Source organism: Nerophis ophidion, linkage group LG08, assembly GCF_033978795.1.
Source record: "Nerophis ophidion isolate RoL-2023_Sa linkage group LG08, RoL_Noph_v1.0, whole genome shotgun sequence".
Lineage (NCBI taxonomy): Eukaryota > Metazoa > Chordata > Actinopteri > Syngnathiformes > Syngnathidae > Nerophis > Nerophis ophidion.
The window spans coordinates 50,016,135-50,040,858 of NC_084618.1; the positions used below are offsets into that span (position 1 = coordinate 50,016,135).

The 24,724-nt window shown below is 37.1% G+C and overlaps 1 protein-coding gene across 5 annotated transcripts in view; it reads right to left on the minus strand.

Annotated features, from left to right (window-relative positions):
• Window positions 1–1,629: 1,629 nt before the first annotated feature.
• spag9b (sperm associated antigen 9b) overlaps window positions 1,630–24,724 on the minus strand; it is an 81,449-nt gene continuing 58,354 nt past the window's right edge. For 4 of the 5 annotated variants that reach the window (XM_061908791.1, XM_061908793.1, XM_061908795.1 and 1 more), the window contains 13 exons: window positions 24,092–24,253; window positions 21,987–22,158; window positions 12,662–12,874; window positions 12,435–12,579; window positions 10,407–10,532; window positions 8,960–9,040; window positions 8,815–8,882; window positions 8,596–8,744; window positions 5,351–5,522; window positions 5,160–5,273; window positions 3,607–3,774; window positions 3,384–3,515; window positions 1,630–3,310 (listed from right to left, as the gene is read on the minus strand). In XM_061908791.1, coding sequence (XP_061764775.1) covers window positions 3,192–3,310; window positions 3,384–3,515; window positions 3,607–3,774; window positions 5,160–5,273; window positions 5,351–5,522; window positions 8,596–8,744; window positions 8,815–8,882; window positions 8,960–9,040; window positions 10,407–10,532; window positions 12,435–12,579; window positions 12,662–12,874; window positions 21,987–22,158; window positions 24,092–24,253 — 1,821 coding nt within the window. In that variant the 3' untranslated portion in view covers window positions 1,630–3,191. The remainder of the gene's footprint in view (window positions 3,311–3,383; window positions 3,516–3,606; window positions 3,775–5,159; window positions 5,274–5,350; window positions 5,523–8,595; window positions 8,745–8,814; window positions 8,883–8,959; window positions 9,041–10,406; window positions 10,533–12,434; window positions 12,580–12,661; window positions 12,875–21,986; window positions 22,159–24,091; window positions 24,254–24,724) is intronic. The other variant, XM_061908792.1, reaches the window with a different exon arrangement.

Genomic DNA, 24,724 nt, shown 5'->3' on the forward strand with positions numbered 1-24,724 from the left:
TGTGGAAAGCCCATCCATCGGCGGAGGTAGCTGCTGATCTTCCTCTCCAGAGTCTCCACTGTTGACAGAGAAACCTCATACAACAACAGAGGCCAGAGAACTGTGGGCTTCAGGAATCAGAACGGACTCCCTCACTTGCCGTCAGGTGTGAAACACCACGTAAATCGTTGGCCAATCAAAAAGCAACCCCATAATGCTATAGCCAACATTCACCAGGAGATGGCAACAGACAACATAGATCACTCTATTACAGACGGCGTCGCCATGGCTGTAACTTCCTCGTTCTTCTGCTTTGTCTCCTTGTGAGTGAAGTTTTTCATTAAAATCCGTAGATGTTGTAACGTGATTGTGTGTATATATATATATATATATATATATATATATATATATATATATATATTATATTATATAGCCCTAAATCATGAGTGTCTCAGAGGGCTGCACAAGCCACAACGACATCCTCGGCTCAGATTCCACATCAGGGCAAGAAAAAAACTCAACCCAATGGGATGACAATGAAAAACCTTGGAGGGGACTGCAGATGTGGGATCGTATTCAAAAAGACTTGAGGCGGTAATTGCTGCCTAAGGTGCATAAACAAAGTATTTACTCTTTACTTACAAGTGATTATTTTAGCTTTTAATTTTTTCGAAATTTGCTAAATGGCTTCAAAAAAAAAAGAAAGAAAAAAAACTTTTCAATATTTTCTTAATGGAGCATTCATTGTCTGTAGAATTTTGAGGACAAAACCAAATGTATTCTATTTTGGAATAAGGTTGTAAAAAAAAAAAAGTGGAAAAAATTAAGTGCTGTCAATACTTTTCAAATGCAGTGTAAATATAATAAAAATAAATACATATTTACAATACAATATAATCCGTGCGGTATAAGGTGAGTAAAACATCAATACAGTATTTGTTTCCCATTTTTGCTGCAATCATGTGTTTTTTGAGTTTAAGGTTAAAATGACCATTTATAAGACTGATAACACAATTCATAAAATCACAACCTGATTCATCCATCCATTTTCTACCGATTGTCCCTTTTGGGGTCTGAGAGGGGGTTGGAGCCTATCTCAGCTGCATTCAGGCGGAAGACGGTGTACACCCTGGACAAGTCGCCACCTCATCACAGGGCCAACACAGATGGACAGACAACATTCACACTCACATTCACACACTCGGGCCAATTTAGTGTTGCCAATCAACCTATCCCCAGGTGCATGTTTTTGGAGGTGGGAGGAAGCCGGAGTACCCGGAGGGAACCCACGCAGTCACTGGGAGAACATGCAAACTCCACATAGAAAGACCCCGAGGCCGGGATTGAACTAAGGACCTTCGTATCGTGAGGCACACGCACTAAACCCTGCCTCACCATGTTGCCCAACCTCATTCAATGTTATTGAAAAAGAAAAACATTGACACTTTCTGAAAAAGATACATTATCATTGTATACTATCAGTAATGTTATTGCATCAAAGTCATAAAAAATACAAGTGTGATTAGGAGTCATTTTAGGTCACCACGGCAACAAAAACCACACTCCTAAAATATACCCAGTACTAAACCAGCATTACCAATATATTTTATTCTGCAACATCAATAATAAAGAAAAACACCAAAAGGAGCATTGTTCTGCCCACAAAATATGATTTAATTGATTGTTAAAAATAAGTAAGGCGAGAGATTGATGATACAATTGGGTATTGCGGGCCCTGCTAAATTGGTTCAGTCTCTGTCAGGTTTTTAACAATCTTTTTGCAGACGAGAGCCAGGAGAGCAATGTACAGACATAGTGTTTGGTGGAATGAAACTGACATTTATAGAGATGAAAAATGGTTGAAGAGGAGACTGAACATAGAGTACCTCCCTGCATAGATAGTGTGCATAGCTAAGCAGTCGTAAGTTAACCCTTAGCTACTAACAAACAAAAAAACATTCCAACACAAGCAACTGTCCGCTTCATACATTCTTAATTTATATTTATCGAACTGAGATACATTCTGAATTGCAATGACTCAATCCTTCAAATAAATACTGAAATGGCTAAACAGCATTGACGAAAACTCACACACATTGATAGCAAAATTCCACAAAAAGAGAATGGATTGAAACTTGTTCTGCAGGAAATGTTGATATTGCCCTAAAACCTACAAGAAATGTTTATGTGGCTGCAGTGTGACCCACTGAAACAGTTAACAGGCTTGTTGTCTTCTCTATGAAAATACTCAGCCTCAAATTCCAAAAATACATCTTATTTACACGCATCTTAGAGGAAAACAGCAAGTTTTGTATACAGACATACTGAGACGGTGAGACTTGATTTTGGTAGCAGAAGTTTACATTCTTTCGAGGAAGAAATATAATGTATACTGGAAAAGCGGAAGGCAACAGGGTCTGCTCGACAAAACGACAATTTGTTGAGTCTCAGCATGGCAAACAAACGAAAAATGAAGAAAATTTTAGTTGAATTATGTAAATAAAATGCAAAAAACTACAGTATAGCCATTATTTGCTTCTCATGCACAGGCCAGCTTATCAATTTCAAATGTGTATCTACTGTAGTGTCAAATGTAAAAACCAAAACAGTGCTTTGCTGGCAAAGAAAAACCTATAACATTACATTTAAAACATAACAGTATTGCATTTTACATATACACACACGTGTGTGTTTTAATGTCAGTTCATGCTTCACAAAGTTTGCAGTTGTTTGACTCATTTGGAAACAACCTTGTGCTGATGTTGTACTTTGAGGTCAAAAACATGTTTTATCCATGCATTCTTCGACACTTATTTGCTAAGACTCGTCCTCAGCACAGCGGAGCAGGTTTCACTTTCACTACTTTTGATTAGAAAGGCACAAACTGGGGTAGCCTCCGCCATGTTTCATATTTAAATACACAGAGCACAATACTGTACTTGATAGAACAATCAATCAAGTTTTGATTTAGGAGAAAACGGTGCATAGATAAAAGCCAGTGGCTTATAATTTGAGTGTTGGAAAAAGTAATCATTGAATTATTGCTCATACACTCGCATTAAACCAGACATTTGTCTTTGAATGTCATAAAAATATATGTGCTGGAAGAATAAATACATTTTGCACTGAAGAAGTCAGGTGTTAAAACTGAAAACACAACTGACTTTCAAAAGTGCAGATTGAGCGCCTCATTCAGAGTCACGGGTCAAAGGTCAGTTTTCGCTGTCCAGGACCTGCCAGACAATAAGGTGGCTGCGCTCAGCTATCGCCAGGGGCGACTGCCGTTTCATGGGCGGGTCCTCTCCCTCGGCCGCATCGCCTTCCTCATCCCCTGAAGACGAAAAAAAGGAAGTCACCTGGTCTTGTCATTTGCGCAGGTTCTGGATTTTAAGCGGCACACTCACCCATCCTGAAGTCTATGTAACCTTCTCCTCCACTCATCACCAACACGGACTTGGTTCCTTCATGAGCTGCGGCGTCTAATGTCTTGCCACCTGACGCTTCGCCGCAGCTGGACGCAGACGGAATGGCGTGACCTGGAAGGCGGAAACCGGCAAACTCTCTGGATCGTCGCTTTGCTATGTACTTTTTTTGTGCTTTTTTGTACTCTTTGTATTTTTTATGTACCTGGTACGGCGGTGAAGAACTTGACCGCATCCCGGTGTCCATGGAAACAGAGCTGAGCCTGAGCCATGGAGCAGTAGGGAACAAATGTCCCTGCTGCTACTTTGTCACTGCTCTCGTCACCGTAGATTCGAACGTCACTTCCTGCTCCTTTGGTTAGTTTGTTAGCTGCTGAAATAAACATGAGGTTACCCGTCATGTAATGTATTGGAAAAATCATTAATTTTCAATGTAGATTATCCTGTTCAATGCACAACAAGAGTCTGAACTACGGCTCCCTGGACTGGTCAGCAGTCTCCTATAAAGCTACCACGCATGTTTTTGGACTGTGGCAGGAAACCAGAGGGTCACACAATTCCTTACAGGAAGGTCCAAACCGAGATGTAAACCCATAACCTCCTGACTGTGGGGCAGGAGTTACATAATATGTGGCCGTTGTCTGGACCCCAGGTTGCAGAGAAATAAGAGGACGGAAAAGTGTGAAGTCCTTTTGTCTGGGAAAACACAGGTACAGTAGTGCAAAATAAGTACACAGAAGTCCATCGAGGTACAAAGCACAACGATCCTGATGAAGCTGGCTGAAGAGGCATCCTGATTGGCAATCAGGAGAGAGCCAAGCCTCAGACTAGAGTATTGGTGGCAAATGTAGGTAAACAGGAAGTTGAAAAAACAATAAAAGCACTGGAGAGGAAATAATCCAAAACACAGGAACATATAGACAAATGTTTAAAGTGGAACCTTAATATAGAAACTTATCAGTTCCTGAATATGGTTAATAAATAGAAAAGTTTGTATAGTGAAGCAAAGTTCTGCATAAGAAACAATGTAAACATACAGACCCCGTTTCCATATGAGTTGGGAAATTGTGTTAGATGTAAAAGTAAACGGAATACAATGATTTGCACATCATTTTCAACCCATATTCAGCTGAATATGCTACAAAGACAACATATTTGATGTTCAAACCGATAAACTTTTTTTTGCAAATAATCATTAACTTTAGAATTTGATGCCAGCAACACGTGACAAAGAAATTGGGTAAAGGTGGCAATAAATACTGATAAAGTTGAGGAATGCTCATCAAACACTTAAATGGAACATCCAACAGGTGTTGGATGTTACAGACCATGTTTAAGGACCAATACATTTCGTAAATTGAGGTTCCACTGTCGTTAAAATTACGTTTATTGTTATGTAATAATCTAAAAGTTGTGTACAGGGCAAATCTGCATTCTTGCCCCCTTGGCCCAATTCTGCAGTCTTCTCTACTGACCATACGTACTCCCTTTCGATTAGTCAGTGGTTGAGGGGTCACCACCTGCCACCGCCAGGCAAACAGTAAGTTGACTTTCTAAAGCTATGACTTGAGTAATTCACAACATATCGTGGAACTCTCGTCCCCGAATGTTTAAAAGATGTGAATATCAAACCAAGAATAACTTGATAACACACCAACCTTATGATATCATATAGAACAGGAGTACAAGCTTCAAATATATACAGAAGTCTAAAAAGTAAGAAATATAAGATAGGGTCTCTTTAAGTTCACTACTCACTCTCTGCAAGAGGTATTGAAATGATGACTCCGTTGCCGGTGCCAATCCACAGACGATTACAGGACACCATCAGAGCCGTGATGCGCACAAACGAGAAGCCCAGTTTCCCCGTACCTGTGAAATGGATGTTAGTAGTTGCAAGTCAGACTGACTCCTAATGTTGGATTAATAGAACAAGAAAGGGAACTAACCCAACATCTTGCTGACGTAAGGCTCGATGTCCACGTCTTGCAGGTGCTGGAAGGTGCGGGCGTGGAACAACCTGAGAGTGGAGTCTAGCCTGATGGACACCCAGATGCCGTCACCATCCCAAGCCAGCTGACGAACCTGGCTCTCTTTACGAGGGTGAGCGTCAAATGACTTCTGCAAAGTAAAATGAATGGTTGTAATCAGCGAGCTCACGCCGAAGCATTATCAGCATGAACATCAGACTTTTTTTGTCTATCAAAGCCAGGAAAAGTATTGTGATCACTCGGAATGTGACCTAAATTTCCATGAGAAAACTTTACAAAAATCCTCATCAAGTCATCGTGATGAAACGCAAGTCCACAGCAGATCTCATAAGATGTCAGCATAACGTATAAGAATTTAACTCAGCAGTGAGACTGGAAAACATTATTTGTTGTCAATCAAAATAATAGCAAATAATATTGTAAGTGTGAAATAAGTTTTGTTTTGAAAAATGTCTACCTGTGCGGCACTTTGCCTTGGAGTAAAAAAAAATTATTCTTTGGAGAGCTTCTTCATAAAGGAGATGGGGCTGCATTAAAAGATAATATCAGCAGACAGGTTTATCGCTAGAGGTAATTCACATGCACAAACCTTGCTCAGCATAATTTATGGTGACAGGCTAGCAAATAAAGCAATGAAGCATTCAAAAATGCTTTGGCACATAAAATTATGGAGTAGCCTGGATATTAGTAACATTCTTTTCGGGTGCCATTTTTTCACAATACCATCCATTTTCTACCGCTTATTCCCTTTAACTTTTTTATGAAAAAAAAAATGTCAATATTTCTTATATGCTGGTTCGTAAAAATATTGCTCGACTGAAACCGACTTGTGGCGCCAAAAAGGTTGGGGAGTGCTGATCTCAAAGTGGAACTTTTATGCAACTATGCTAAATGACATGGTAGAAACATAAAGATAACCGTAGTACCAGAAGTTTACCTAATTTGAAAGTGAGGAAGTCTCATTCCTGTCTGCTGAGCACAACAAGGCTAAGACAACAACAATTTATATTTATATATATTGTATTTATAACGATTAAGTGTGGGGAAAAATTGTAAAAGTCTAAGTTAAAGGACTCGCCTCCCAAGCACAGGCAGAAATCTCCCTCTAAATGCTCATCTACACCAGTGGTTCTCAACCTTTTTTCAGTGATGTACCCCCTGTGAACATTTTTTTCATTCAAGTACCCCCTAATCAGAGCAAAGCATTTTTAGTTGAAAAAAAGAGATAAAGAAGTAAAATACAGCACTATCTCATAAGTTTTTGATTTATTGAATTGTATAACAGTGCAAAATATTGCTCATTTGTAGTGGTCTTTATTGAACTATTTGGAAAAAAAGATATAAAAATAACTAAAAACTTGTTGAAAAATAAAAAAGTGATTCAATTATAAATAAAGATTTCTACACACAGAAGTAATCATCAACTTAAAGTGCCCTCTTTGGGGATTGTAATAATGATCCATCTGGATTCATGAACTTAATTCTAAACATTTCTTCACAAAAAAAGAAATCTTTAACATCAATATTTATGGAACATGTCCACAAAAAAATCAAGCGGTCAACACTGAATATTGCATTTTTGCTTTTTTTTTCACAGTTCATGAACTTACATTCATATTTTCTTGAAGTATTATTTAATTAATATATTTATAAAGGATTTTTGGATTGTTGCTATTTTTACAATATTTTTGAACAATCTCATGTACCCCTTGGCATACCTTTAAGTACCCCAAGGGGTACGCGTACCCAGGGGCGCCGAAAAGGGGGGGTAAAGGAGACGGATTCTAGGGTCCCATGATGGAGGGGGCCCAGAGAGGCCCCTAATGATGATGAAATTATAATACAGAGGGGTCCTGTAAAGATACAGGGGCCCTGTAAAGACTATTTTCATGGGGCCCAAAATCCCTCGCGACGCCCCTGCGCGTACCCCCATTTGAGAACCACTGATATACACAAACGGTGAATACGTTATTTACTGTTCTTACAGTCATATACATCATATAATTGCAACAATCTTAAAATTCTATTTACCGTATTTTTCGGAGTATAGGCCACAACTTTTTTTCCCACGCTTTGAACCGTGCGACTTATAAAACGGTGCGGCTGATTTAAAGATTTTCCTCCAGTAACAGCCATAATGTTTTGTATTCAACAAATAGTCTACATAGAACATCGACACCGATACTGAAAAGGTGTGTTATTGTTTATGCTATGGCGCCATCGCTTGGACGAGTTCGCTTACTGCAGGTGCTGTTAGTTGAAAGTGTATTTCCTGTTTTGTGCCTTGAACTGGAAGTATTCTGCTCAAAATAATTATTCATTTATCACTCTAAGCAACATTTGTAAGTTTTGCAACATAACTATTCATACTTACTAAACATCCCACGTGTGATGTCTGTAAGAGTGTTTTCATGCATATTAGCACATGCTAATGTAGTGTAATCAACCTAGCGTCGTTAGCATTAGCTAATATGCTAACACGATTACAAGTGTCTGTGTTAGTATTATTAACTTACAATGGCATTCGTTTTGTATTGTTTCAATTTCGTAAATTCTCCAAGTCTGTTTAGCTGATTGTAGAGCAGCTAGGTGGTCCATGATGATGATTTGTTGTGACAGGCACCGTTTGGAAACAATTAAAAAAAGGTATGTAAATGAACATTTACAGAATCTTTCGTATTGGTATATATCTGCCGCTTATAGTCCGATGCGGCTAATTTATCTAAACATATTTATTATTTGTTCAATTTGGTGGGTGCAGTTTAGATACCGGTGCGCTCTATAGCCCGAAAAATATGGTACTTTATTCCAAGTGGTCGGTTATACTGCTTAAAAGTACAACACAGCACCTTTTTGCATAAACTTGTGTTACAGACAGTTTTTCACCCCTTTTTTTGAGCTTTGCTTGGGAAAATATTTGACTTTAGATTTATGTGGGATGGAGTAGTGATTCTACTTTACATTTTGGGGTTCTTCAAACGGAAAAAAAATATTTCAACCATTGTCTTGTCACTCGTGCTTGCATGTTCCCAAAGCACACCGATTGTAGTAAGAACCATGTAACACTATAATATGCGAAGGTCAGTGTAGATGCTCATTTTTTGTAGAGATATAAGTAATACATTGCTGATGAAATAATTATTCAATAAATGATAGCACTTTATAGGTTGTAGAAAGGCCCATTGGAAGCTTGTATATTGTACCTCTATCTTCATAGCTTTGGGCTGCACCACAAAGATCTTATTCCTGAAGCCACACCACACATTGTCGTGTACCACAGTCATGCACCGGATGGAAGAGTGAGGTCTCCCCAAGTCAAGCAGATGGTAGTTAGTCAGATCCCACTGGCCGTCTGATACCAAAAAACATGAGTTTTTGTTGATCTCAGTTGTTTGTCGGGGTGAAATCTTGCGTCTGCTCACCAATTCCACGGTGGAAGATGGCTAACGTGCCATCAGAGAGGCCAACCAGGGTACGCCCTTTGACGTGTCTGTGGTAGAAAAAGAGAAAATCACAAGTCAAGTTCGAAAACAAGTATTAAAGCAGGAGTTCTCAGAATTAACTTACACAATGCCAAGCACAGAGTCTTTCAGCTTTACAGAGTGGAGACACTTCTTCCACTGTTCCACCGAAGAGTGGACATACACGCTGGGGGGGAAATGCAGTTGTATTTGATTGAATTTTGCTCACATAATATATATATATATATGTATATATATATATATATTAGAGCTGGGCAACAATTAAACATTTTAATCGAAGTTAATCGCACTATTTCTCCAATTAATCGCGATTAACTGCATTGTATACGCAAAGCCCAATAATGAATTCAAAAGTAGTGTGTAATGCACCTTTATTGGAATATTCTCCCACATGAACAAAAGCGCCAAAACATTTGTTGTGCAAACACAATTTAAATCAGTCCTTGTTAAACGGTAGCAGTTAAATAGCATATTTTATGAAAATCAACTTAAAAAATGTAAATACAAACATTTAAGCTTATTGCCACTGCCAGAGTATTTAAGTTATCCTGTTTGTTATGGAAAATAAATATAATCTACATACAAATCTCTGAGCCACAATCATAACATCTGAACAGGCAATTTCTGAGGTAACAGCAGAAACATTTTTTTATCAGGGATCTTATGTTTAAAAAACCTATATTATAGGTAGTGGGCTGTTTTAGGGAATTTTTGATCAAATTATCCGTAGTAGCAATATTAATAATGTTGTGTTTATTCTGCGTAGTGCACTTAAAATAATTATGACCATATCTACGAATTGATATGATGGGAATTTTCCGATTGTTTGCTTGGTGCTTTGATAAACCGAACGCATATACATGGTACTATTTGTGATGTTATGAGCCAGGGAAAAAAATAACTACCCTACCCAGCATGCAACAGGAGTGACGAGCATGCGCGGTACCCCGGTATAGGTTGTGTCGCCATGACGGCATCTTGTATGTTGTGATATGCACGCTCTGAAAGCAAACGTTAAGAACTCAGCAAACACTCCTCGTCTGCATTATTCATAAATAGACAGACAACACATATACTCCGCTGCTTCACAGGCCGCTGGATGTAGCCGGCAAAGTATTCCCATGCGAGTTAGTCGGTCTAGCAAGCACGCGTCATTCAGTCAAAAACGGCCCGATCTATCCACATTCAGAATTGTCTGGCGGTCGTAAGTGATCCTGGAGTGACCACGCTGTAAGCCAGCCATGAAATTTGCAGAATTGTCCCGTATTTTTGCCAAATGTTCCATCTTTACCAACAGCCCCTCCACGCCGAAGTACATCCGGGAGATGCCATCTTGTTAAGAAAATGTGCGATAAAATAATTGTCGGCGTTAATAGATTGATGAGTTAACGCGTAATTAACGCATTAATTTGCCCACCCCTAATATATATATATATATATATATATATATATAACATGAACCCCACACAGTATATATGCTGTATGCAGAAATGTGTAATTTTTAACTGAGGGTGAAAACATTTAAATGTTACCATCCATTCTGTGCCCCGAGCCACATGGTGGGCAGGACGCTGCTCATCTTCTGGGCCTCTTCTCTCATCAGATCCTGTTCTTCTGCTTTGGTGTTTGAACTCACGCCATCTTTCACCAGGTCACATCTGCCAACAACATTATATACAAGGTCATGGTCTTGTTGTTTCAGACATGTTACATTAAGCAACATCATGTGGTTACATTTGAGCGAGTCAAATGTCAACATGTCTGAATATTAATCCATTGTTTATCCGTTGTTAACTAAATAAAAGTTGAAAAAGGATATAGCTTGTGCAATGTTAAAAGAAAATAGGAAATAAAGATGTTAAAATAATGATAAAAAATAAAAAGGAAACAGGAATAAATAAAAGAGTAATAATTATATAAGTATGTAAATATACAACACAAATGTATATGTAAATAATAATAAATATTGAATAAGTCAGCAAAGACTTAAAAAAACGCTCTTAAATTAAAATAGAGAACAGTTTCTACTTACTATATAAACAAAAAAAATATTTAAAAGTGTGCAGTAAATTATTTCAAGATAGACGAACTAATGACATACAATTCAAGAGTTTATGTGGCAGTTCAGTTATTTGACAATTTTAGAATGAATGCTCTTTTTGTAACAGTGATCATTTCAAATACAGTACTAACAGAATGTGGATGACCAGCTTGTACTGTTCCAACATTTGCAATGTTTGCAAAGCTTGATGATGAATTGTATAATGCTGAAAATAAACAGAATCACATTGTACCTGATAATTAAGCAAACTACATGCTTTGTAAAGTGGATTATTGGTACTTTTTTGGCATTTCCACGGTTTATTGGACTACCGTATTTCCATGAATAGCTGTCGGGGCTAATTAATCTAAAACCTCTTCTAACTCCTGCGCTTATTCAAGGCATGCGGTAAAAATAAGCAGGCGCTAATAATTTTAAAACCTCTTCTCACCCCTGCGCTTACCAATGGCATGCAGTAAAAAATTGAGTGTGATAAAAAAAAAAAAGATTAGTAAAAAAAAATTCCTGCGGCCGCGGCCCGGTGGTTGAGGACCACTGCTCTAAAACACGTCATCGCGACCGCCTTTACACAATGCTATCTGCGTGCCGGCTGGATGTATGCATTTCGCTGCTTCTCATACGAGATTGCAATGCATACTTGGTCAACAGCCCTACCTTTTACACTGATGGTTGTGATATAAACAACTTTAACACTCTTACTAATATGTGCCACACTCTGTGAACCCACACCAAACAAATTTCTGGAGAACATCGGCTCTGTAACACATTATAAACGCAACATAAGAATTACCCACAATGCCATCCATTCATGACTCTTGGCTATATTATACACGCGCCCCCAACCCCGCCCACCTCAACCAACGCACGGAGGTGGGGGAAGGCGGGGTTTGGTGCTAGCGGGGTGTATAATATAGCCAAGAGTCGTGGATGCATGGCATTGTGGGTAATTCTTATGTTGCGTTTATAATGTGTTACAGAGCTGATGTTCTCCCGAAATGTGTTTGGTGTGGGTTCACAGAGTGTGGCACATATTAGTAAGAGTGTTAAAGTTGTTTTATATCACAACCATCAGTGTGATCTGTATGGCTGTGGAACAAGACACCTGGTTTACACATAGTAAAAGCAAAAAAGAACTCTTCCGCCATTTTGAAAATGACGACTCGTGACGTCACGAAATTGACCCAGCGGTAAAAGTAAGCATGCGCTAATAAATTTGGGGAGCGAGTTTGACACGGCAGTAATTCAAGGCAGGCGCATATTGCATGCCTGGCGGCTATTCAAGGAAATACTGTATTTGCCTTCTAAACATTATAGTTGATTATTTTGCATATCTCATAAGGAGTGTTGCAGGAAGGAGACAAGTGAGTAGAGAGCTGGATGGATTGTCCAAATATTGATATATGTAACAAATTAGTAAAGAGCAAACTTTTACATTCCATTCTGTGCTATAAGGGTCCAATGTTTGTTCACCTACACAGGACTATTCCCCAGAGATTACCTTTGAGAGTAGTTGGCTGGGGTGCCTGCTGCCTGGTGAAATCCCAGAGGATCAGTGAAATTCTGTTCAGTGTGGACTCCTTTTAGGTTTTCTTTCTCACCAGCGCACCCTCCACTATCCTCAGCGGTCTCTGCTTGTCTGGATTCTAGTTGGAACAGTCACACAGCGAGTAATAGAGAAGTGGGAATGGAAAAAAAAATGTATAGACAAATATTAATAATAATTACCTGTCTCTCCATTTTCTTGGCATGCACTACCTGCTGTCTGAGGGACAGCTTTTGCTCCCTCAGCTGTACAGCCCACAACAGTAATGCCTCCAAGCATGCCATCACTGCCTGCTGTACTGCTACCACTCTCAGACAAACTGGCTTTGTCAGCTCGTGCAGATTCTGAACTCAAGTTTACCGCTTCACCTGCAGGATAGTCTGTCTCCCTTGCACCTGAACAACAAAATACAATAACAAATACATTGGGTGGACTCACGTGTGTATGTCTCTGTTGAGTTACTTTTATGAGCAAATCAAAAACATGCTTCAAACGGTTATATTAAGCACAAACATAATAATGTTTTAATCACAGTATTTTATTCCGAACATGCATAGAGTTACCGAGTGGCACAGGACAAACGTACAATTTATCATTACAACATGTCCCAAAAAGAGAAGGAAGAAAGAGGGCTCTTTTGTTTCCTATATTTTTCCATTCAAAAGTGATTTCTATTTGTTCATATCCTGTGCTCAATCTGCAACACTAACAAACACGTTAAAAAATAAATCAATTAATGTATTATGAATAAATAACTGTTTATAATTTGTAATTCACGTAATGGTATGAATAAAATGAGCAAAAGTTTTGATAAGGTTCCAGAGGGTTATCTGGATTCTTCTTTCTTGTACTTTGCAAACACTTTGAACAGTTTCTTAAACTGGATCATATTAGTACTTTGTTTGACTTCTTAGCTTAATCTAAGGATATCCAAACTGAGACCTGCAGGCCAGGTGCAGCCCACCGGAATATACAGTGCCGCCCGCGAGACATAAGTTTATTAAGAACATTTGCCCACAGCCTTTTTTGTCTAAATTTAGCCCCATGCCGACTAAACTGGAAAGGAATTTCCGCCCTATCTTGGGTGAAGATAATATTGATGATTAAATGACCACACATTTCATTCGAAAGTGACTAGAGCACAGTATCAATATATATGACCCAATCCAAACAACTTTCCCCACTCATGTTGTGAATCAAACAACAAAAAAAGTCAACATACGTTCGCACATAACTCACATCCTGTTCATTGAACTTAATGGACATTATAAAAAAAACATATATAATTTTAAATTACACATATATATGTCCAGGGTGTACCCCGCCCTCCGCCCGATTGTAGCTGAGATAGGCGCCAGCGCCCCCCGCAACCCCGAAAGGGAATAAGCGGTAGAAAAATGGATGGATGGACATATATATGCATCCATTACAGGGCATGATTGGTGACATACAAAAACACTCTCTCTACAAGTGTCCACGTTTGGCGCATTTTAGCTGCTTGATACTTCTGATGGATTACAAAACTTTAAGGATGTCATTAAAGAAATAAACAAGGTATGAGTCGAACATTCACATACTCTAAATATTCAATGGTGTATTGTAGGGTATAGGGTCAAGTTAAGGAATTGAAGTTAGGTGTTGTGGTTCAGTCTGTTATAACTTGCTTTCATGCAATCTGAAGTGTAATTTTTGTACAAAGCATTGTAGTTACACCACAATCATCGCTCTGCTGTGTGGTAAAAAAAACATAAATGTGCATTTGTGTATGCATGTCTATTATGGCGTCTAAATTTTGCAGGCGCAAAGGTAGATTTTGAAGACAGAAAAATATATTTTGCAAACAGATATTTTAAAAAGAAATTAAACTCAAGCGAAAAATGTTTGCACGAATATAAATCTATTTTGTGCACAGTAAAAGTCTTTGCATATTTGCCACTATCCAAATTAACATTCAAATATTACTGCTGTCTGCATTCAGACCGATGCGCTCTCGTACCTCCTCTCTTCCGCTCCGCATTGATTTTTTTTCTACATTGGCACGGATGTCTGTTGTGCCTCACGCAAGTTTTGACACACCGTTATATTTGTGTCAAAAAGGCAACCAATCAGAGAGCTGAACAAATGTACGCTCTGATTGGCTGCCCTCTGATTGGCTGCTTGGTCTCTAATGAGGTTGCCCTGAAAAACAATTTTCAACATGGCGGCGCTATATAGAGTGGAAAGCGTGGCTTTCAAATGAAAGTATAGCTTTATTTATTTAAAACATCTAAAACCATACATGTAAAGCTAGGGTGACGGTAGTGGTATAAATATGTGTTCAAATACGAGACCTCGACTATCACCTCTTTTATCATCTCTTTACCCCGAGAGAAACCCTCATATTTGGCCATTGCAGACGGCTTCATGCCCAGAGCTGTTTTAAACGTAGAGAAGTAAAAGCCTTTAATTTTTTCTTTAGATATTTACACCTAAATAGCTTGACTCATGTGTTATTGATGAATGACTCTAATATTTAATCTTTTTGAAGTATGTTTACAATTTAAATCACATTAGTTGTTCGTAGACGCTATGTACATTTTTATTTCACTGGAAAATGTATGTATGTATGTATGTATTTAAACTACTGTTATTGTGAGCTTGTGTTTAGGACAATCAAGGAGAAAATGGACCACACAGCAACAATAAATGCATATAGTAACATGCGGGTTTGGCTGATATGTACTGCTGTTGGGATTCATTTCTTGCCTTAATTGCAACTATTCCAAAATAGGGGAATATATGAAATTATTACAAATGGAATGGAATTCAACTTAATTTTTACGATTACAATTACAGTTGCAAGTACAAAAAATCCTCAGCTGCTATATTTTAGAGCAAAAATGATTATTTATTATTATTTATTATTATTTACAAAAACATTTATATTAAATTTTTATTCCCTATAGCCCTAAAACATGTTTAAAATATTAATCTTAGTAGTACTCTGTGATGTTACAGTATGGAGTCCAAAAAGCAAGACCACAAAACTAAATACTTTTCCATAAACTACTCAATCACTCTTTGCTTTATAAAGACAATAACGGTCCCTTGATCCACTTAAAAAAAATGAAATAGTATGTACAAAATGTAGTTATTTAAAGTAAATTTTAAATATAAAGTTGACCAGAATGCTTCGTAGACCTGATCGCAAGTATGAGGATGTAAACACGTGACACAACAAAGAACATTCCTCCGGCTGGGACTCAAGGACTCTTTCCAGGACACACACTCCCTCGACCGCAAGGACTGGGACCTTGGAAGGATGCAGCCGCGGATTTCGGACATGATAATTGACCCCATCAGGCGCAAACTAATACTTTTGCGATAACATAGCAAGCGTTGGAGACCAAGTAGCCAAATAGAGCGCAAGTTTTTCCAGTTCTCTGATTGGTTGGCTTTTTGGGTAAAATATAAGGGTGTGTCAAACTTGTTTAAGCGCACAGCAGAAATCTTAACAAGTCCAGAAAAAAAATCTGAATGCGCAGTGGTGAGGTTTAGTGAGTGGAAGATAGGGGAGCGTATTGGTCTGACTGTGCAGAGAGCAGTAACTATTTAGTATTAATATGAATAATAGAGAATCTTCAAACACTTTTACTGTGCACACAATACATTTATTTTTGCTCAAACATTTTTATTATTAGCTTAAGTTTACTTTATTTTCAAAATATGTCTGTGCTTGCAAAACACATTTTCTGTCCTCAATATCTGTCTTTGCAAGCTCAAAATAAGACAAATATAACTATATTTGCGAGCATGCACCAGCATCCATATAACAGCGTATTTGCAATTAACCTTGAAAATATGAATTTACTGCAGTTTTTGACGTATTTTTACATTTTTGTTAAACTTCCTTCTTCAATTTGACATGAAATGAATATGCAGACTTAAAGCATTAGGTGAAAAAACAGCTTTGTAAACGTGATCACAGCTCACTCGAGTCAGCACACTTTGTAATCAAGGGTAGTGATTTCGATATTAAATGTATTTACCGGTACATGCTTATTACACATATATTTAATATCTATATAAGTACCTATACTTCAAAGCTGTATCTATATATATATATATATATGTATATATATACATATATACATATATATATATATATATATACATATATACATACATACATATATATATATACGCATACATATATATACACATATATACATACATATATATACATATATGTACATATATACATATATATACACATATATATATATATACAGTGTATATATACATATATATATATATTTATTCATACATATTTGTGTATATATATATAAATATATATATACATACATATACATATATATACACATATATACATACGTATATATATATATACACTTATATACATACATATGTATACACACATATATACATATATACGTGTATATATACATATATGTATACATATACATATATATACATACATATATATACATATATATATAGTTATACATATACACATATATAAATAATAAATAAATAAATGGGTTGTACTTGTATAGCGCTTTTCTACCTTCAAGGTACTGAAAGCGCTTTGACACTACTTCCACATTTACCCATTCACACACACATTCACACACTGATGGAGGGAGCTGCCATGCAAGGCGCCAACCAGCACCCATCAGGAGCAAGGGTGAAGCGTCTTGCTCAGGACACAACGGACGTGACGAAGTTGGTACTAGGTGGGATTTGAACCAGGGACCCTCGGGTTGCGCACGGCCACTCTCCCACTGCGCCATAAATATACATATATATGTATATATACATATATGTACACATATACATATATATACATACATATAAATATATATACATATACATATATATATACATATATACATATACATATATATACACATATACATATATATACATACATATAAATATATATACATATACATATATATACATATACATAGACATATATATATACATATACATATATATACATATATATATACATATATATATATATACATATACATATATATATACATATACATATACATATATATACATATATACATATACACATATATACATATACATTATTATACATACATATACATATACGTATATATATACATACATATATATATATATATATATATATATATGTATATATATATATGTGTATATATATATATATATATATTGTATATACATTATGTGTATGTAGGTAATGTATAAAAAATTATCATATATATAATACAGTATATGCATATAATATATATATATATATATATACATATATATATATATATATACACACATGTACGTATGTATATATGTGTGTGTATGTATATTAGGGTTGTACGGTATACTGGTACTAATTAAATACCGCGATACTAATTGATTGAATTTAGTACTATAATACCTTTGAAAACTATTGGTACCATTTATGCTGCTGTGCGGCAGTAACTACAGAGCCAAGTCGCATGATGTTGAGTGTGTCAAAACGCACACACAAAGGGCATACAAGCATTAATATCTTGGAGAGGAATAATGGCAAAAAAAAACTACAATTCTACTGGTTAATGAAGAGGGTATGTTGAGCACAATATGGAGGTATTTGGACTTCAAAACTAACAATAAAGGTGCAGCTTCAAACAGGGAGGAGGCATGCTGCAAGTGTTGCTTTAAAACAGGGGTAGGGAACCTATGGCTCTAGAGCCAGATGTGGCTCTTTTGATGACTGCATCTGGCTCTCAGATAAATCTTAGCTGACATTGCTTAACACAATAAGTAATGAATAATTCCGGTGGTAATCACAATGTTAAAAATAACGTACAAAATATAAAACATTCTCATGCATTTTTATCCAGCCATCCGTTTTCTACCGAACCTGTTCAAGAAATAACAATGTTATTAAAAAGAATCAGAGACGTATTATACTCTAAAAATGTTGATCTTACGTAAAAAATGCACGCATTTAGTTGTATTCAGTCTTAAAAAATATTATATGGCTCTCACGGAAATACATTTTCAAATGTTTGGCTTTCATGGCTCTCTCAGCCAAAAAGGTTCCCGACCCCTGCTTTAAAACATGCCTCGACAAAAGTGGCAATTAGTATTACTGAGTTTGTTTCAAACGTAGGTAAATAATAAAATAATAAGCATTCAGATCTGCACAAGCAGTTACAAAGAGTGACAGGTAATAATGTAGTTGTTACACATTTCCTGCTGTTTGGCTCCGGTGCAGACCGAAGTCGAGAAGCGCAGGGACCCATTTCCATTCTCGCAAACACACATACACTACTCTCATGAGTTAAGTAGCTCCCCTCTTGTGCACATGTAGATACATAGACGCGCTCAGCTGCTTGGCTTGATGCCAAATATCAGCAAAGTTAAGACCACCCATCTAGCGTCAAATAATGCAAGTGAAATTACTGAATTTTTTTTTTACAAATTTAACAAATGTGTTTTACATACGACATGGCTTATCTGTGTTTATTATCTATAGTTTTATTTTTAGTACTTACTAATAATTGTATTTTTATTAAAGCACAAACCAGGATTGGCAACCATAAACCATTAGGAAATTAAATATAATGTCAATAAAGCTTTTTATTCTATCCTAATCTACTAATCCTTGATTACGGCACACTATATGCAGGCATGTGATTTGGATTTAATGAAAAAGACTGAAAATAAGCGAGGTCTGGGGGCCGCAGCCAGGCCCCTTCCCCACCCCCCAATTTATCAACATGAATCACTATTCTGTTTCAGTCACTATGTTATTTAGTCTCTACAGTAATTACAACTTGCGTTCACATCCACAGGAACCACATGGGTTAGCCTACTCCATACAGTATTTACAATCTAACTAGTGTTCACTTCACAGCCACAGATGGTTCATCCAGTTTTTTTACATTATTTACACATTGCTTTGGTTTAATCACACATTACTTTGGTATTTTTGCTTTAATGGTTCTGACATGAGCCTTCCTGGCAAATTTCTGGGCAGTTTGCATTTTCCTTTTTGTTTCTGATTTAGTGGATTCTGCCTTTTATTTTATAGCAATTTCTATCTCTTTGTCTCCCTCTCCACTTCTAACTGCTCCAAATGCAAAAATCATAAAGAGTACAAACAATCTTTATTCTATTAGCTAACTTCCGTTATCTGAATGGTCATTTGTTATTCGTTGCATGGATAACAAATATATTGCCGTCATGTTGTTTATGTTTCAAAATTATTAAACTATTCAATGTCAAAATAAAAAAAAGTGGAAATTATGAAGAAACGGTCAGCTACTGTCTTGTTCTAAAACACCAATGAAAATGAAATTTAGCATTTAGACAGGCTATACTGTAGCAAAAGTCATCACGTCTGCCACAATCATCCATTTTCTACCGCTTATTCCCTTTTCATGTGTGTTCTTAAATGTGCATTCTACGTCTTCCATGTCGAGAACAATTTTGATTTGGGCTTACATGGTATACAACTAAAATGAATGTGTTCGGCATTGTTTTATCCAGACGCATACATGTGTCCAAATGTGGCTAAGTAGATGCATTGTGGGTTTCCTGGAAGTCGTCTACATCGCTAAAAGTAAAATCTAAAGAAGAGAATGACTCTGCCGTCTTCCACTAGTTTTTTTTAAATATATAAATTGCCTGCTTGAATATTCCCTCTTCTCTACTCCGACTCTTTAATCGTCATTTAGTATGTGCGCGTCTGTTGTGATTTCCCTTCCCGGTTCAATGACCCGCCCTATTTTGCTTCTGACTGGCCTATCCGTAATGTTTTGCCCAAATCTTAACCAATCGGGACTCATCATAGTAAACCAACCAACCAATCATGGATTTTCTTATACGTAAACCAACCAATCATCACGGATGTTTCCCATATAGTTTGTCCCCTGCCCGTGGAGTTACTTTGCTACATAGCTTCCATTTTTAAGTTAATAATTTTTAATGGAAAACCGTTGTTTTTAATCACTGGATTATCAAAAACCGTACTCATTACGGGAAAACCGTAGTTGTTGGCAGGTATGGCAAAGAGACAGATGAAGATTTTATCACACACTGTATTTTTACAGAGATAAAAAAAGACTGAAGCCTATATGCAAAATGGAAAATTGTAAATTGTTCTTTGAGTGCAACACGAAAACCCCACTGTTTAATGCCCTTTATATTTTAACCTTCTAAAATTGTTATTTGAGTGCAATAGGAAACATACTGTATGTTTAATGTATCGTAAGATATTCTGTTAAAATAAACCCAATATGGACATTTTTCGTAATTCCCTTTATTTGGAAAAGTATCAAAAAGTATCGATATACATTTTGGTACTGGTACCAAATCATTGGTACCGGGACAACCCTAGTATATATTGTTACTTTATATATTTTTTTTAGCCCAATGCGGCCCCTGAGTCAAAAAGTTTGGACATACTGATATGCAACTCGGATGTTGTACATGCATCTAAATGTTTTATCTTAAATTTTTATTTAAGGTTGTACAGTAATAAATTGAGGGGTGCCCTATCCACTTTAGCTGCCAGATGGGAGTAGGGTGTTGAATATATTTAAAAATGTGTTTTATGGCAATTCCAAGACTGACCACATGTAGAGTGGCACTTTCCATAATTTTCAGCAGATTTCATTGCAAAGTAATTGTTTGACTTTCTCTTCTACTGTTACTGAAAAGCAATAATTTTGTTTTACTTATATTCAAAATAGTTTGTTTTTGTCAAAACATCTCTTTAATTTATAAATTCTTATTTATAATTGTTATTGGCCCGAGTGTGTGAATGTGAGTGTGAATGTTGTCTATGTGTTTTGGCCCTGTGATGAGGTTGCGACTTGTCCAGGGTGTACTCCGCCTTCCACCCAAATGCACCTTCACCCCCCGCGAACCCAAAAAAGGAACAAGCGGTAGAAAAAAGGATGGATGGATGGATTATTTGTATTAGCTTCTGTGTTCTCTCCTGAACAAAAGGCAGTTGTGTCGTCTGCAAATAATATGAACTTCAAGTTGTCTATGATTTTACAAATGTTTACATAGAGATTTAAAAATGTTGGTCCCAGTCTTAAACCCTGGGATACGCCGCAAGATACATTTAGCGCTGTAGACGTGTATTCGCCTCGCTTCAAGTACTGCTTTCTGTTGGTTAAATACAGTACCTTCTTACCTTGTTAAAGACCAAGCCTCTGATGCCATATCATTATAATTTGTTAATAAAGATATTAGCAATATTTGTGTCAAAGGCTTTTGTTAGGTCCATAAACACTGCAGCTGCACACTGTTTACCATCCCCTGCATGGGTAAACTTTTTCATTATTTCGAATAATGTAATATGCTAGTTGTGTATCCGTATTGGTTGACCGCATGTTTTCCACTTGGAATAAATAATTAAATTTAATATTGTCATATCAGCTTATAAAAAAAACAATAAATCACTCCCAGTTTGTGTAAGAATAAAAAGCGAAACATTGCCCCCACACAAACCTGGTACACTGGCGATGCAGAGGATGTGCGCCTTACACACAAAGAAGATATCTAAGATGATTCCAGGCTGGTTGGCATCAATAACCACAGCTTTAGTGTTTGACTGGGTGCTGGTACAAATCCACACCAGCGATGACAACTCATCCTGATGTCGTAGTTCTTCCTGCTGTTCCTGCAAAGACGAAGACAAATCAATCTCTGTGTCCTTTCATGTAAATATTTTTAATCTCGACTCATTTACATAATTGATTGCAATGGACGCTGTAGAAGAGAAGGATAAGGTCATGTAAAAGAAGAAAAGTTAGTGCAAGTATGATTAGAACTGCAAATTAATTTCCCCGCCTTCCGCCCGATTGTAGCTGAGATAGGCACCAGCGCCCACCGCGACCCCGAAGGGAATAAGCGGCAAAAAAATGGATGGATGGATGGATGGATGATTCTTAGTCTGTCTTCTTTACATTTAAATTCATGTTGCTCTGCATTGTTAAAGGTGCTGTTTGCAACTTGCTCACAAAGCAAAACCTGTAACAAGAACACCACAGACTAGCTTTTGTTACCATAAGTGGTTTTTACGGAACACATTTATTTGACAATTGTCTATATTTGTTACAGTTCCAAAGTTAACGCAATGAAAATTGTTACCGACCCGAATAAAATGATTGGTGTTTACGGCGGTCATTCACCCGGTCTCCTCAACACGTCCCTGCGGGGAGCGCATGCACACTTACAAAAGCAGTTCAAAAGAAGCAACAAAGAATTTGCCACCGAAGATGATCAAGAGAAGAATATCGACCCTAGCTTCCCTGGCCTGCTGACATAAACTCCAAAACTGGACAGATCAGCTTTCAGGAAAAGAGAGCGGATGAGGGTAGGTCTACATAATATATTATTAGATGAAAATTTTATTCATTACTCGCGGTTTTACGTAAATTCTTATACATAAACTATGTTCACCAATAATTTAGCTTAAAAACACTTTTTTTTACTTATCCACAGGTCGCAGAAAAAGAAAATTTGGTGGTGTAAATCAGATCCCATTGAAAAAATAGAAGTCCTGTGAATGTCATAGGATACAATGGAAAATAAAGTCAACCCGATAATCGTACATTGCGGATATCACCCAGAGCCCAGTTTTCAACACCAGATCATCACACAAAAATGCGCAGAAAACCGAAGCAAACAAATGACAAAGAATGTAAACCTAGTTCATAGTTGTTAGTTTGTTTCCTTTAATGGAAACAAACACATACCAATTGTTGGTTAGAAGGCGATCGCCGAATTCGTCCTCGCTTCCTCCCGTGTCGCTGTCTGTCATGTCGTTTTCGTCGGTTTCGCTTGTATGCGGTTCAAAGCGATATGGCTCAATAGCTTCAGTTTCTTCTTTAATTTCGTTTTCGCTACCTGCCTCCACATTCCAACCATCCGTTTCAATACATGCGTATTCTGTTGAATCGCTTACGCCGCTGAAATCCGAGTCTGAATCCGAGCTACTATCACTATACCTTTCTGTGCTATCCGCCATGTTTGTTTCCGGTGGTTTCACGCTGTGACGTCACAGGATAATGGACGGGTGAATATACTGATGGTGGAAATCAGGCACTTTGAAGCCGTTTTTCGGGATATTGCGTGATGGGTAAAATGTTTTGAAAAACTTCGAAAAATAAAAAAAGCCACTGGGAACTGATTTTTATAGGTTTTAACCCTTCAGAAATTGTGATAATGTTCCCCTTTAACAATTTGTTCCATGCTGATCATATCAATAGAAGCCATAACAATGATTCCTGTGTGCAGCCACCGCTGCTGCTCACTGCTCCCCTCACCTACCAGGGGGTGATCCAGGGTGACGGGTCAAATGCAGAGAATAATTTCGCCACACATAGTTTGTGTTTGACAATTATTGGTACTAATATTTAAACATTTGATATGCCTAGATTTTTAGGTAACATTTTTTTTTACAGGTAATTTGGTAATAAGTCCATTTAAGCAGCAAAAGAAATCTGAGGAACCAATTGGGAGACAATTAATAGTAGCGCTCCGTTTCGTGAGTCGAACCAAAATAATCCATCACTTTTAAAGTGTCTCTGAAAAGTCTCAAAGACTCGGACCTCAAGTTCTTGATCCAGTTTATCCAGGCTGTTCTGAGATCCTGTTTTCTTTTTTGAGCTCTCTTGTACAGCCACATCACTGTAAAACACACTGGCACCTACAATGGAACCTCCATCTCTGGTTTTACCTCCAGACAAGTTCACGCCAGCAGCACACCACAGCTGAAACACAAAGACACATGATTTTTCAAAAGTTTCATCAAGTCCATTATTTAATAGGCACCTCATGATTCAGTTACGTGCTATGTGTCCATTTTTTACCGATCAACGATTATCAATGCATCTTTTTCCCCCCATACAGGATTTCTTTTGAACAAGGTAGGCTAAATTTGTCAGCATTCATCAAATTATCCATCCAAATTAAGTAAACAAATAGAAAGACCTAACACAACAAAAAAAATTTCCTGTAACACATAGTACATAAAGTGCCTTTAGAATTAAGACTTCTTTAAACCAGAATTTTTGATACTAGGAAGTTTAACACAAAGCAAATCCCGTATTTTCCGGACTATAAGCAGATACTTTTTTTCCCAAACTTTGAACCCTGCGGCTTACACAAAAGTGCAGCTAATAGGAATGCGGCTAATCTATGGATTTTTCTTCACTGACGGCCATAATGTTATGTATACAACA